Source organism: Anomaloglossus baeobatrachus, chromosome 5 (assembly GCF_048569485.1).
Source record: "Anomaloglossus baeobatrachus isolate aAnoBae1 chromosome 5, aAnoBae1.hap1, whole genome shotgun sequence".
NCBI classification, from domain to species: domain Eukaryota; kingdom Metazoa; phylum Chordata; class Amphibia; order Anura; family Aromobatidae; genus Anomaloglossus; species Anomaloglossus baeobatrachus.
Genome location: NC_134357.1, coordinates 134,307,737 through 134,324,441, shown reverse-complemented (window position 1 = coordinate 134,324,441; position 16,705 = coordinate 134,307,737). Strand labels below are relative to the sequence as shown.

Sequence of the window (16,705 nt, the reverse complement as noted above, 5' to 3'; positions counted from 1 at the left end):
AAAAGGCCTAATAGTAGACTAACATCTCCTTTTCTGTGGAAATCTCCTTTACACACACACACACACACACACACACACACACACACACACACACACCCTTGCGAAAGTATCAGCCCCCTTGAATTTTTCAAACTTTTCCCACATTTCAGGCTTCAAACATAAAAGATAAAAAATGTTATGTTATGGTGAAGAATCAACAACACAATTGTGAAGTTGAACAAAATGTATTGCTTATTTTAAACTTTTGTAAAAAAGAATAAACTGAAAATTAGGGAGTGCAATATTATTTGGCCCCTTTACTTTCAGTGCAGCAAACTCACTCCAGAAGTTCATTGAGGATCTCTGAATGATCCAATGTTGTCCTAAATGACTGATGATGATAAATATAAGCCACCTGTGTGTAATCTAGTCTCCGTATAATTGCATCTGCTCTGTGATAGTCTCAGTGTTTTGTTTAAAGCACAGAGAGCATCATGAAGACCAAGGAACACAACAGGCAGGTCCGTGATACTGTTGTGGAGATGTTTAAAGCCGCATTTGGTTATGAAAACATTTCCAAAACTTTAAGCATCCCAAGAAGCACTATGCAAGCGATCATATTGAAATGGAAGGAGTATCATACCACTGCAAATCTACCAAGACCCGGCTATCCCTCAAAAATTTAATCTCAAACAAGTAGAAGATTGATCAGGGATGCAGCCAAGAGGCCCATGATCACTCTGGATGAACTGCAGAGATCTACAGCTGAGGTGGGAGAGACTGTACATAGGACAACAATCAGTCGTACACTGCAAAAATCTGCCTTTATGGAAGAGTGGCAAGAAGAAAGCCATTTCTTAGATATTCATTAAAAATGTCGTTTAAAGTTTGCCACAAGCCACCTGGGAGACTCATCAAACATGTGGAAGAACGTGCTCTGGTCAGATGAAACCAAAATCGAACAGCTTGGTATGTTTGGCGTAAAAGCAACACAGCTCATCACCCTGAACACCCCATCCCCACTGTCAAACATGGTGGTGGCAGCATCATGGTTTGGGCCTGCTTTTCTTCAGCAGGGACAGGGAAGATGGTTAAAATTGATGGGAAGATGGATGGAGCCAAATACAGGACAACCTGTTGGAGTCTGCGAAAGACCTGAGACTGGGACGGAGATTTGTCTTCCAACAAGACAATGATCCCAAACAAAGCAAAATCTACAATGGAATGGTTCACAAATAAACGTATAATACTCAGTTTCTTCTTGAAAATGATTGCAATCACAAATTCTTTGGTATTATTATCTTCATTTAATTTGTCTTCAATGAAAAGAGAAAAAAAAAATTGTCATAAAGCCAAATTGGATATAATTCCACACCAAACATAAAAAAGGGGGTGGACAAAAGTATTGGCACTGTTTGAAAAATCATGTGATGCTTCTCGAATTTGTGTAATTAACAGCACCTGTAACTTACCTGTGGCACCTAACAGGTGTTGGCAATAACTAAATCACACTTGCAGCCAGTTGACATGGATTAAAGTTGACTCAACCTCTGTCCTGTGTCCTTGTGTGTACCACATTGAGCATGGAGAAAAGAAAGAAGACCAAAGAACTGTCTGAGGACTTGAGAATCCAAATTGGCAGGAAGCAGGAGTAATCTCAAGGCTACAAGTCCATCTCCAAAGACCTGAAAGTTCCTGTGTCTATGGAGCGCAGTGTTATCAAGAAGTTTAAAGCCCATGGCACTGTGGCTAACCTCCCTAGATGTGGAAGGAAAAGTAAAATTGATGAGAGATTTCAACGCAAGATTGTGCAGATGGTGGATAAAGAACCTCTACTAACATCCAAACAAGTTCAAGCTGCCCTTTAGTCCGAGAGTACAACAGTGTCAACCCATACTATCTGTCGGCATCTGAATGAAAAGGGACTGTATGGTAGGATACCCAAGAAGACCCCACTTCTTAACCCGAGACATAAAAAAGCCAGGCTGGAGTTTGCCAAAACTTACCTGAGAAAGCCTAAAACGTTTTGGAAGAATGTTCTCTGGTCAGATGAGACAAAAGTGGAGCTTTTTGAGAAAAGCCATCAACAAAGTTTACAGGAAAAAAAAAAAAAGAGGCATTCAAAGAAAAGAACACGGTGCCTACAGTCAAACATGGCGGAGGTTCCCTGATGTTTTGTAATTGCTTTGCTGCGTCTGGCACTAGACTGCTTGACCGTGTGCATGGCATTATGAAGTCTAAAGACTACCAACAAATTTTGCAGCATAATGTAGGGCACAGTGTGAGAAATCTGGGTCTTCCTCAGAGGTCATGGGTCTTCCAGCAGGACAATGACACAAAACACACTTCAAAAAGCACTAGAAAATGGTTTGATAGAAAGCACTGGAGACTACTAAAGTGGCCAGCAATGAGTCCAGACCTGAATCCCATAGAACTCCTGTGGAGAGATCTCAAAATGGCAGTTTGGAGAAGGCACCCTTCAAATCTCAGGGACCTGGAGCAGTTTGCCAAAGAAGAATTGTCTAAAATTCCAGCAGAGCATTGTAAGAAACTCATTGATGGTTACCGGAAGCGGTTGTTTGCAGTTATTTTGGCTAAAGGTTGTGCAACCAAGTATTAGGCTAAGGGTGCCAATACTTTTGTCTGGCCCATTTTTGGAGTTTTGTGTGAAATGATCAATGATTTGATATTTGTTTCATTCTCTTTTGTGTTTTTTCATTGCAAGCAAAATAAATGAAGATAATAATACCAAGAATTTGTGATTGCAATCATTTTCAAGAAGAAACTGAGTATTATTTGACAGAATTGCAGGGGTGCCAATACTTTTGGCCAGCACTGTATGTATGTATATATATATATATATATATATATATATATATATATATATATATATATATATATATATATATATATATATATATATATATATATTGTATATACATACACACCCCTCAAAAGTTAGGGATATTTGGCTTTTAGGTAAAATTTCAAGATGCTCCCAAAACACACTAACCTTTTCAGATGAACGGAATATAACCCTTCTCTAAACTCTTGAATGTACGTGTCCAACTGGTCAATGTTTTTGAACTTTTTGCTCCAGTTGCTGTTCTCTAACAAGGATCTTAATGACAAAATTAACAACATGTGTTTGATCCATAAATCGCCCAACAAATTTCAGGGTTCAATAAGAATTGGTATGTGAACAGTCCTCCTCATCATCCTGTTCACATTTTGACATCATGAGACCAAGAAGCCACCTAACAATTGATCAACCGTACCTCACCATTGCAAGGCTTCAAGTAGACTGTTCTTGGACAAAGTGGCCACTGAGTTTACAGTATCACAGTGTTATCAGCAGGTTGCAACAGAGATAAAGAGAGACTGGAAAAGTCATAGAAAGGCATAGAAGTGGATGTGTTTTAGCTACATCTCACACTGATGACCATTTCATTGTGAACATTGCCTTTCAGAATCAGACGATAATTGGCACAGAACTTCAGGCACAATTAAGGCTAGTTTCACACTTGCGTTCAGCGCATTCCGTCACTATGGAGAATAGCGCAGTCCGTTAACGGGCCGCGCTATTCTCCATAGAGTTGTATGGACGACGCACTGTAACGCAAGTGTCAGCGTTGCATCCGCTAGACGACGCAGCTGCGTTATTTTGACACTGCGTCTAGCGGATTGAGCGCAGCATGTAACGTTTTTTGGAGCGTTAAAATAGCGCACCTTGACGGATTCCGTTAGAATGTGTCAAGGTGTCTAATGGTGTCCTATGTTAGCGGATTCCTGCGCTCTGCGTTGAGGCGGAATCCGTTAACGGAATCCTGCATGATTAGTTTGCTGCAGCAATTATCTTGTTTGCTCCCAATTACTGATGGGGTATAAATACATCTCATCAGAGAAGGTGTCCAGATCATCACTCCTGAAGCCCTGACTGCCTTCCTGAAGCCCTGGAGCCCTGCCTGACTACCTGGACCCCGAGATTCCATTGGTGAGAAAGGACAACCTTCCTGAACCCCACCAGCCCCAGTACCCCCCCACCACCCTCATCCCCACCCTCATCCCCAGCAATGCACCACCAACCCCCCACCACCCTCAGCTAGAGCACCACCCCACCACCCTCAGGCCCAGCACCCCCCCACCACCCTCAGCTCGAGCACCCCCCCACCACCCTCAGCCCCAGCACCTCTTTGTATTGTTTTTTCTTGTGATCAATAAAGAGGTTTTTTTTTGTTTAAAAGGTAAAAGAAAAAAGGAAAAATACAAATAAAATTTTGCAAAAGCAGTGTTTGTTGCATTATTTCACGTCATTTTCTCTTGTTTAGCCTATGGTTATTGGTTTAGGTTAAGAGGTGCAATTAAAATTTATTTTGCGGTGGAAGACCAAAATAACTAAACATAGGTTTTTTTGTTTTTTATTTGGAAGGTAGCATATGCAAGTGTCACTGGTTAAATTTTTTTTTTTTTTAATTTTTTTAAACCTTTTTTTTTTTAAATTTTGATAATGTAAACACACCCTCACCATCAAACCAACCACACCAAAACAACTAGCCCCCCCCCAGCATTTTCCTTTTTTTTGTTTTTTTCACAAACTATAGGTTACATCAAAGAAAAAATACCTGTGAAGCTGTACTACGCACTAATAATCAGTGTTCACTTCAAATTTTGAATTTGACAAAAATGTAAGTATACTTTTAGTGTTAATCAACGCTCTTCTAAAGTATTGCATTGTTTGTGCTAATTTTTAATTTCCCAAAAAATAGATCTATTTCAGAATGTCTGGACAATCCAGCCCAAGCCCTGACCTATTCCAGGTAATATTAATTTTTTTTTTTTTTTTTAAAGTTTTGTTAATTAATTTTTTTTTTTAATTTTATTACGATGAAAATCCAACAGAGGAGGCGGCAGCAGCAGCAGCGGCGGAACCCGCACCACTCGATGTTGGAAACATGCAAGAAAGGGGTGGAGATATGCATGGAGAGAGCTCGCAGGATGTAAGTATATCCACTTCATTGACATCACAAATAACTCGACATATCTACTAACCAACATACATGCATACCTCACATAGCTTTATACATACATACTATACTACCTACCGACACATACCTACCCTATCTACATACCGAACATAACTACCTACCTATTGACACATAGCTACCCTACATACACACATATCGACGCGTATTAAGCGTAACTACGTAGGTAACATAGATACGTTAGCTATGGAGGTACCATCACGAACTACGTACAATTAGTAAGTGGATTTCATTACTTATTTTTTTTTTTCTCTAAGGCCGATGTTCCGAACATTAGAGGTCCTCCTCGCTGCTCCCGGAGTCGTCGTCGGCATGGCGGTGGTCGCAGCAATGTGAGGTTTTTCTTTTTTCTGATGCCTTCCATGGTTTATAAATGTTAAAGATTGATTTTTTTACTTTATTTTTAATTAATTTTGTTTTGTTGACAGGTCTCACGGCGGAGGCAGGATGAGGATTCTGATGGGGAGGGAGGTGGCATTGATGTCGACTTCCTCATCGACCTCGTCCATGCTCGAGAGCCGCTGTGGGACATGAGAGACAACCGCCATGCCAATTCTCTCATCACCCGGCGGCTCTGGGAAGACGTGGAAGCAGAACTCATAGATGGGTGGGAGGACCTTGACACGAGGAACCGTAAAAGAGCAAGTAAGTATTCCAACACATATTTTGCAAAACTTACCATATTCAAAGATGTATTTAATTTTTTTTATGTTTTTTTTCTCTTTTCAGTTACCCGTCTGACGACCCGGTGGCGTTCACTCCGTGATCGCTTCAAGAGGGACTTAAACAAGGAGATGCAGGCTCCAAGCGGTTCGGCGGCACGCAAGGGCACCCAATACCGGTATGGGCGTGCCCTTGCGTTCCTAAGAGGCAGCATGCTTCCAAGAAGGTATGTATATATTTTTTGGGTGTTTAATTTAAGCATCTTTGAATGTATGTATCCATTGTAATCGATCACATGCTACGGCAAATGTGAATAATATATGTTAATTTTTTTTTTTTCTCATTCCACAGAACCGTCTGTAGCACCGTGGAGCCTGCATCCCAAATGAACCCTCTTGGAGCGATTACTGAACAGAACGTCACCGGTGAACCCTCCAAAAGGCCCTCCACTTCTGATCCCTCCCTTCCTTCTACCTCTTCTTCTGAACCCTCCCTCCCTTCCACCTTAACTTCACAGCCCTCCCTCCCTTCTACCAATCCCTCTAATCCCTCACTATCTAACCTCCCATCTTTCCCCTCTTACCCAACCTGCCCATCGGCATACTGGCAAACCTCATTACATGAGGCTGGTCAGAGAGTAGGTGTTCCCTTATCTGACCACTCTGACGCTCACGAAACTCGAACCGCGTTAGGTTCGGGTCGTCAGCGACACAGTGGTCAGAATAGGGGCAGCCCCGAGTTCTTACACCTGAAAGCATTGATCCATAGCTTCATCTAAGTTTTATCTGACCAAATAATCGCTGGCTTCAACCTTGGCTCTGCTACATGTACGTAACCTGCACATACCCCAACATAGATCAGATTATCATATTACAATTTCTTAAAAAAAAATGGGTGTATGTGATGTGTGTTCTTGGTCAGGAGAACACTGGTCTGTAACCTCATGGCTTCTTGCTTGCTCCGGCTTAATAAACAGTTCGGACTAGTGGCATCATTGCACCGCTGGCCCAACCTGTGCGCTTACGGAGGAGGCTTTACCCATGCGATATCAAAAAAATAAACTGCCACTAAAACTGCCTAGATTCAGGCGTTAAAGGGAACCTGTCAGGTGCAATATGTACTCAGAACCACGAGCAGTTCTGGGTACATATTTCCAATCCCTACATAACCATCCCAGCATCTAATAGCAAACAAAGATATGTAAAAAAAGAATTTCTAAAGATCCTTTATGATATGCTAATGAGCGCAGGGACTAGTTGCAAGGGCTTTAGTTCCTGCACTCATTCCGCCTTCTTAGCATGCCCACAGGGGTGTGCTAACATGCTATTCAATGTCCATTGCCAGCATCATTGGTGGTGTCGCGCGTACCTGGGTTCGTTGTCACCGCATTAGACGCCAGGCAGTGCTCATGATCAGAAGTTACCGCACTTCCGATCATGCGCACTAGACCTCTCTGAAGCTTGGACGCATACACCCGGATTCATAGGGCGCATGACTGGAAGTGCGGGGCATTCTAATTATGCGCACTGCCAGCGTCTGATGCGGTGACACAGTTTTATGTACCTTTATGTATAGTTCTATTTACCTTTTTTTATAGCTTTTTATTTTGTGCCATTTCCCCATTACTCCTTGAAATGTACTAATAAATTGGTAACTAGGGGCCATAACCCCCCCTAGTGTCCCTACAATGTCAGCAATGATTACAGCTTTGATAGATAGCAATAAACAATTTATTCATAAATGTCTAGTAGCAATAAAAGAACAGCAAGATGCAGAAATATAAGAGGCGGCTCCAGAATGGTTATTTTATGGGCCATTTCCTAAGAAAAAAAAACCCATTAAGTAGAGCTGACAGTTTTCTGTTGATCGATCCATTGCAACCCCATGTTCCAATTAAGAAGAGTCATGTCAGATGGTTTATTCAGTATATTTGTGCTTTTATAAACAGATTTTAAATAACGCAATAACTTAAAATGATAGACACTGCAGTAGCGACCTGAGTGTTTCCTTATATTACAGCAAGAATGAGGCTTACATTGTCCACACTGCTGGTTGGAATTCCTGCATTATAGAGAATAGTACAATTCCTTTAATTCATAATCCGGGACCAGGGAACTTCTGATAATCCAGAATGTCTATTACAACCAGCATTAATCAATAATAATAGAATCAAACCAAACAGAAGCCCTGCTGCATATGCACCACGAGAGAAGACGGCAATAAGCAGATATTCATGAATAATAACCAGAAAGCCAATGACTACAAAGGCCTGTAACAAAGAATTAAAGGGACTGTGTCACCAGGTTTTAATGACATTATAAAGTAGTGACTGACACCCAGATTTCATCACTGGGCCGGTTATTTTTTCATATAATACTTTTCAGAAAAATCACAAATTTTCATGATTGAAGGACTAGCTCCTACCCTCCCGTAGCAAACTGAAGGCTTTGTTGCTGAACAGTGCAGAGGGACAAAACCGTCAATCAGTGGTGAATCGCCACGCAGCTCAAAATATCGTTGGCCTCTACTCTACGTACACATCATTGAGAGGATGCCAGCGTTTGGGCCACGTCTGCTAATCCGTGATTTTACAGAAAATACCTCTTTCTGCTGCCTTCAGAAACTGGTGACAGATTTCCTTTAGAAGGTACAGTTATACCAGACTGTCTTTGGAGGCGGAGGTGTGTCCTCTGCACAGTTAAAGTCTTTTCTACGCCGCTTTCATTTCTAGGCATTCTGTCCTGAACGTAAACCATTCCTTGTATAAACTGGAGCCGTCTTGAGTTAGTGACACCATTTTGTATCATGATATAGTACTTTTAATTTTTTTTTTTGTTTCATTCAGGACCAAAAATAAACCAAGCACTTATTTTTACCTTTAATTCTGCACAAACATCGAGATTGCTCCCACTAGATCTACTCCGCAATCTATAGGGAGAAATCCATTGCATTGCTTTCGCATGGACTGTTTGTAGATTAGAAAGTATCTGATGGCTGATAAATCTGCACCAGTATGGTGCAAAGTGATTACCCATTTTACAATATAAAAAGGCTTTAGGTTGCCAGTTCCCAAGTGAACAGCTGTAACGTCCTCATCACCTTTTAGTGCTAGACCCCCAACTTGCTGGCAATCGTCATAAGGACCTTTAAAATTGGCATGAACCCGGAGACTTCACTGAAGTTGCTTCCGCTGACCACGTGTGTGTGTACAGCAAGACCTTGCTGGTAATTGCGACTCTCCATACAACAGGCAATGTCATGTAGGCCAGCCAGAATATGCGCAGATAGCTAAAGAGAAGAAAATATAGGATGGCTATTTAGTGCACAAATCATAAACTGTCAAAATAAATCATTTATATTACAAGTAAATAAAATAAAAATAACGATAGTATATTTTACAGCTCATTTCTTTGCTTTCGAAATCCAATAATTAAGTAATGTTCAAACGATGGAATATGAACTTTTCGATTAGTTGGAGAAAAATGTCGTCAACCAATTGGCTGCCAGTTATCTTGTGTGTCTCGCTGGTCACAACCTGTTTCTCTGTGCGGCTGCAGCATAAAGGTGGCCATACACATAGATGGCTGTCATCCAAATGATGCTTTGGCCGATCGTTCACCTAACAGCTATCTCAGCAGACTCTCCAATACACAGCAGCACTTGCCAGGCAGCGGACTCATTTGTTCTATATGATAAAGTCAAATATGCAGTGCTTCTCTGCATTATTACTCACTGTGCTAATGCTTTGCACAATATAGAAAAAAAAAAGTAACTTAATTTTTTCTGTTTTGAGCATTTACTAGAATTTCTACAGTTACTGGTTTGGAAACACCTGTGTGATGTCTTGAACTTAAGGATAAAGCGGTCTTTACACACCAAGTACCCGCCCTCGTCAGTTGTGCGTCACGGGCAAATCACTGCCCGTGGCGCACAACATCGCTGGGAACAGTCACACGGACTTACCTGCCTAGCGACGTCGCTGTGGCCGGCGAGCTGCCTCCTTTCTAAGGGGGCGGTTCGTTTGGCGTCACAGCGACGTCACTAAGCGGCCGCCCAAAAGAAGCTGAGGGTCTGAGCCGGAACTGGAACATCCCGCCCACCTGCTTCCTTCCTCATTGCGGGCGGCAGCAGGTACGGTGATGTTCCTCGTTCCTGCGGTGTCACACATAGCGATGTGTGCTGCCGCAGGAACGACGAACCATCTGCATCCTGCAGCAGCAACGATAATCGGAATAGGAACGACTGGACAACGATCAACGATTTGGTAAGTAATTTTGATCGTTAACAGGTCGTTCCTGTGTTTCACACGCAACGACGTCCCTAACGAGGCCGGATGTGCGTCACGAATTCCGTGACCCCAACGACATCTTGTTAGCGATGTCGTTGCGTGTAAAGCCCGCTTAACAGTCACTGTTTTAGGAGCAAGGCTGATTATTTTGTCTTTGTTATACCGAATCAAAGAGGAGGCTGAACTGCATGGTTGTAAGTACGCCATGTATAAAAGTCTAACAAACAATCAATGGTATAATAGTTTTATACATAGGGTACTTACATTCATTTTGATTATCTGGGCTGCTTCTTTAAAGCTACAGACCGTTCCGTAGCAGCAGCAATCAGCAAGTAACAAACATTGTGCACTCCAGCACATTGCACTTACTTATGGGAATAGCCTTATATTATCAAGAGGTCACAGAAAGAAGTGCGGTGGACATTCATGAGCAACTATGTCGTCTTAGTCCTGTATTAGGGCTCTTTCAGACGTCCGTGCACGGATCAGGATGCATTGAATGGCCACGGCTCTCCCGACCAGCGTGTGACACCTTCATGTATTTCTATGAGGCCATCATGCTCGGCATAGGTGACCGGCAGCCAGTCCATGCACAGACCGCAACGCAATAGACTGACCGCGGGTGTCCTGTGCCGAGCATGACAGCTTCATATATTTCTATGAGGCAGTCACACTCTAGTTGGGAGAGCTGCAGCCAGTCCGTGCATTCTGCTCTATGCATGGACGTCTGAGAGAGCCCTTATTAAGTGGTCCTTTAGCACATTCGTCGATTGTTGCAATGCAAAGCACATTATTTCCTATATTTTATTATTCTTAGACCTATGAGAGATTGCATTGCCTCAATCATCATGATTACAGCAAGGACTTCCTAAAGTAAAGTGGTTGTCACACACATTATTAAAAGGAACCGATCAGGTTCAATATGCACCCATAACCACGACCAGTTTTGGGTGCATATTGCTAATCCCTGCCTAACCGTCCCTGTATACACTAGCATAGATAAAGAGATCTTTAGAAAAAGTATTTCTAAAGATCTTATATTGTTTGCTAATGAGAGAGAAGACTAGTCCCCTGGGTGTTTGTTCCCCTGGCTAGTAGGCTCCATTAGCATGTTTGTACGCTGCCATCACGTCTGACTCCTGGACTTCAGCTCAGTGCACATGATCTCGGACTTCCGTTTATGCGCACTACATGAGTGTGAAGCCAGGAGGCGTACACCCGGCTTCATTGTGCACGACCGAAACCCCGGGGTCATGTGCACTGAGCCGAAATCCAGCGTCGAGCAGCGATGGCAGCGGAAAAGTGAGTGAGATCATCCTCTAACGCTGCACATTCATTAGTATGTTAGCACATCCACAGGGGCGTACTAACATGCTAATGGAGCCGACTAGCCAGGGGAACTAACTTCAAGGGGACTAGTCCCCTTGCTCATTAGCATACAATAAAAGATCTTTAGAAATAATTTTTCTAAAGATCTCTTTATCTATGCTACCAGATACAGGGACAGATCGGCAGGGATTAGCAATATGCACACAGAACTGCTCGTGGTACTGGTTGCATATTGGACCTGACAGGTTCCCTTTAAGCCCTATGCACATTATATTGGGGGGATAGGCGTTTCCATTTTTTTCTGCGAGGCTGGTTTCACACTACCATATTTTGTCCATCTGAGAAAATGGTCCGATTATACTAATTACACTCATTAGAGTTTCATTGATCAGTGTTGGGTCCATTTTTTCTTGAACATGGAGAATAATAATAATAACAAGTTTCTCCATTATGTCTGTCCGTAAAAATCGGACAACTCACAGATGTCATCCAAGTGCGGACTGACTGTTTCACAGACTCGGTTGACTTGAATCGCCAAGTGCTATCCCATTATGGGAGGCAAATCTTGCATGTTGGGAATCGGACAAGTGCCTGCATCATTGAATAACATTGGTCTGATCAGATTTTCTGACGGATAGCACTCGAACTGGAAATGTGGTCGTCTGTACGAGCCCGTAGCTGGAGTGGAGAGCTGCTATGGAGAGTGACCTTGATGTGACTACGTATCACATTGGAATGAATACCATAATTCAGAAGTTATTCTCATTACACCGTTCTAGGATACAGTCTGTTCTATTTCAAAGATTAGAGGGAACAATGGTTTATGGGATCATACACTTCAAAGCACAAAGCAGTGATCCAGGGATTATGGTAACCAATGAGAATAAAATAAAAGTATTTAACTTTTTTTTTTTACAGTACTTCAGACAATTTCATTGATGTGAAAGGCTAAATGGTTCATCAATGTGCAGTCTGAGCGTCAGGAACATATACTCACTGTATTCTCTCTCAGCTTCTCATACAGGCACTCCAACCTCTGCAATGCATCCTCAAGCTTCCTTTTAGTTTTCTGGAGACACAACACATACAAGAAATAAATTACATTTTATTTTAACCCAAAATATCAAAGCAAATTGATTTGTTTTGCTTTGTGTTTATATTTTATTTACAAAACATTTTTGGATGGTCCGTTCATTATCTGCAGACGACACATGGAATTCCAGATGAAAGCAGAAGCAGAAATTCTAAATGTGCAATATCATTAGCACATAGAGAACCTGCACTAGAAAAGCAGACCTTTATTCAGGTTGGTGCCAAGTTTGAAAAATAAACAATTTTGATAAATCCCATTATTATATTATTAATTATTAGGAGGAGCCTTAGGTCCCAATTCATCAAGATTGGTGGTTCACATTCCAGTCTAAATGAAGACTGAGCTGGGGTTAGATGCACCTCTCAAAAGGGAATCTGTCAGCAGGTTGTTACGTCATCTAAGAGCAGCAGCATGATGTTGGCAAAGACATCCTGAACCCTAGTACTGTATTTTTCGGACTATAAGATGCACTTTTTTTTTCCCCCAAATGTTGGGGGAAAGTGGGAGGTGCGTATTATAGTTTGAATGTAGGGCTGCGGGGAATTAGGGTTCTGCGGTGGAGCGGGTCATCGGCGGCATGCGCAGGCTGTAGTAGCCCCTGCCGTGACCACGTGGGCCCGCTCATTTCATATGCATGCATCCTCCCGCCATCATCTCTCAGCCCTGAAGCCGGCACTGACAGGTGGGCAGGATAATGGGCGGGGGGTGCGCGCATAGTAAAGAGCCGGCCCGCGTGATCACCCCTGGCAACTATAGTCTGGAGTGATCATGTGTGGCTAAATTCACTGCCCCCCGCGTATCATCAGCGCAGGGAACAGTGAATAAGTACGGTATACTCACCAGTCCCTGCAGCATCGCGATGTCCTCCTGTCTGCCAGCCAGCTGATGTTTGTAGAGAGCGGTGAGCACAGGGATGACGTCATCCCTGTGCTCACCAATCTCCAGGAGGACATCGTGATGCTGCAGGGAATGGTGAACAGCTGCACACAGGTCAGCGGCGCTGCTTTTGACACAGACAGGAAGACGAGTGATGCTGCTGGAGGGAGGAAAGGTGAGTATAAACGTTTATTTTTTTCTGTGCCACAGGATACAGGGCATACACCATGATGGGGGTATATAGCAGGATGGGGATATATAAGGATGGGGTTATATAGCAGGATGGGGGTATTTATCAGGATGTGGGCACATACCAGAATGAGGGACATATACAGTATATACAAGGATGGGGATCATATACAAGGCAGGAGGATCATTACCAGGATGGGGTACCTTAGTAGAGAATTTGGGAACATTACCCCCATAACAGTGTCAGCAACAGATCCTTGCCCCATAACAGTGTGTCATGACCACATTTTTTGCTTAAAATTTTATTTTCCTCCTCAAAAACCAGGGTGCATTTTATGATCTTATAGTCCAAAAAATACGGTATGTATCACTTAGTTTACTGGGTGCAGCGGTTCTAATATAATGTTTTGCATGTAGCTGAGCAGTTCTACTATTCATATGTGAGGCCGTATGGCACATTTTATAAAAATATTTTAGTGTAGGACTGCCTCAAATGAGATTTGCTGTGACGTGGCGAGGCAGCTCAAGAAATTGCAATTTTTTGCCAAAACTCTCAAAACTTTTATAATAAGTAAAGTTTGGAATTTTTAGTGCTGAAGTGCACATTTAGTGCTGGCTTTTTGTTTTTTTCTATAATGTTTTGCATGTAGCTGAGCAATGAGGCCAGCGACTAGTCCCAAGGGCGTTATATTCCCTGACTAGCCGCCCTCTTCGCATGTTAGTACTCCCACAGGGGTGTACTAACATGCTACTCAATGCAGCATCACCAGCGGTGCCACGCTTACCTGTGTTTGCTGTGACCAAGCCTCTGAATGCCGGGCACTTTCAGTCATGCGAGTATGAAGTCGAGTGTATGCATCTTGGCTTCAGAGAAGTCTAGTATGCATGACTGGAAGTGTCCGGCATTTAGAAGCGCAGTCACAGCGAACACAGATACGTGCGGCACCGCTGGTGACGCTGCATTGAATAGCATGTTATTACACCCCTGTGAGCATACTAAAATGCTAAGAGGGTGGCTAGTTGGGGGATATAATGCCGTTGGGACTAGTCCTTGTGCTCATTAGCATAAAATAAAAGATATTTAGAAATACTTTTTGTAAAGATCTCCTTATCTATGCTAGTAGGCAGGAATTACTAATATGCATCCAGGGCTGCTCGTGGTTCTGGGTGCATATTGCACCTGACAGGTTCCCTTTAACAAGCTACCCCTGCACATACCAGGCTTTCAGTATACATTTGCATAGAGAGAAGCTGCTAATCCCAGAAGGAGGTGGAGTCGGACTCTAGCTCACATCCTCCTCAGTCAGACTAAGGGCATGTGCCCACTTTGTAGATTTGTGTGCAGATTGTCTGCAACCAAAACTGCATGCCTTGGCAGGAAAAAGGCGTTTTTTTTTATTGCGTTCTCACGCTTTTTCAATGCATTAAGATGGGAAAACGCAAAAACAATTAACATGTTCATTCTTTGGTGCAGATTTTTTTCTGCACCAAAATCTGCACAGACAAAATCTGCAATGTGGGCACAGCACTTCAGGATTCTCAGACTTGCATATTGATTAAAATCTGCGAGAAAAAAAAAGAAGAAAAACTGCACGTAATAAAAACTGCACGCAGTGCCTTATGATAAAGCAAGGAAACAAACGTAGGAACCCCACTGAGAAAAGACATGCAGGGCTGTAATCTGAATGTTAACCCCTACAGCCTGCAAGCTTCAGATTACATAGAAAACCCTGCTTTAAAGAATTTGGTGCGTCTATCAGATGAATTCTACTCCACTTTTGTGGTATATGCTGGACCGCTTTTGACAGCTGCATAGAAATATATGAAACTTTCACAATCCGGTTGGGAGAGTAGAGGCCCGTCCATGCACGGAGATCCCCATCGGACTGAAGTTTATGGACTTGTGTGAAAGTACCATAAGAAAGTTGTTTCTTTATAGCCCCGTTTGCAACTTTAGTGGGCTGATTAGTTGGTGTATTTGTTTCGTACTGATGTACTTATTTTTACTGGGTCTTTGATGTCGACACATATATCGACGATGTGATTTCATTCTGCGAGGATGACAGTAAACTGGAAAAGGTGGATGGGTGCTTAAGAATACGGAAGCTGATTTGTATAAAATAGAGAATGTAATAAAAATAAAGAGATAGATTCATGATTTTCCCAACCCTCCTCCATGACACATATGTATGTGAATGGGAGGGCTGCATCCAATATCCTATCTTTATACTCTACATAGAGGCCCATAGAGAAGCAACTCAATATATGTATTCACTGCTGTCTTTTGTCTCCACATCCATTTAGAATCGCATACAAGCAATTTTCCGTGCTGGGAAAGAATTATTCATCCTGCTGAGCCCCATCCTTCCTGCTGCTTCCCCTAGACTGCCTCCCCTCAGGCAGCGCTGTAGATCAGCCAGCCTAATGGCTCCTCTCTTCTACTCATTCCATTTCACATTTCTTTAAGTAAAAACATTCTTTTACAACGGCCCAACAATCAGTCTGTGCCCAATAGAGCACGGCTACAATCCACGGCTCTTATTACCAAGGAAGAGCTCTTACTAATCTTGTTATGCAACTCACTAGATTGACCATGTCGATTCAGGCAAATTACCCTGTTGTGAGAAGAATGTAGAGTAATGAAGTAATACTATATATATTGTACTGTGTAGCTTGCGGAAAAAAATATGCTGTTATTTAAAAAATAGAAGTGGTAATAGTTTTATATCAGAACAAAATAAAAAGCGAATGAACAAGAGAGAAATTTAAATCAAATTAATATTAGGTATGACCACGCTGTGCCTTTACAACAGCGTCAATTCTTCCAGATACACTTGCAAACAGTTTTTGAAGGAACTTTGCAGGGAGGTTGATCCAAACATCTTGAAGAATTAACCACAGATCTTCTGTAGATGTAGGCTTGTGCAAATGCTTCTGTCTCTTCATATAATCCCAGAGAGACTATCATGTTGAGATCAAAGCTCTGTGAGGGCCCTATCATCACTTCCAGGACTGTATTTCTCAGCATTGAGGACATCATTAATCTTGATCAACTCCATTTCTTGAAATGCACTCCCAAAATTGCTGTTCCTGCAGACCCTTAATATTGTACAGCTCTCCCGCTCTGAGTGAAACAACTACCGTCCATTATGACAATATATACCGTATTTTTCGGACTATAAGACGCACCAGACCATAAGACGCACCCTGGTTTTAGAGAAGGAAAATAGGAAAATAAAATTTTAA

General features: G+C 42.3%; 1 protein-coding gene across 5 annotated transcripts in view; it reads right to left on the bottom strand.

The window, feature by feature from the left end:
• Nucleotides 1-7,592: 7,592 nt before the first annotated feature.
• The window catches only part of SEC31B (SEC31 homolog B, COPII component), a 231,866-nt gene continuing 222,753 nt past the window's right edge, over nt 7,593-16,705 (bottom strand). For all 5 annotated transcript variants that reach the window (XM_075348917.1, XM_075348918.1, XM_075348919.1 and 2 more), the window contains 2 exons: nt 12,299-12,370; nt 7,593-8,972 (listed from right to left, as the gene is read on the bottom strand). In XM_075348917.1, the coding sequence (XP_075205032.1) occupies nt 8,793-8,972; nt 12,299-12,370 (252 nt within the window). In that variant the 3' untranslated portion in view covers nt 7,593-8,792. The remainder of the gene's footprint in view (nt 8,973-12,298; nt 12,371-16,705) is intronic.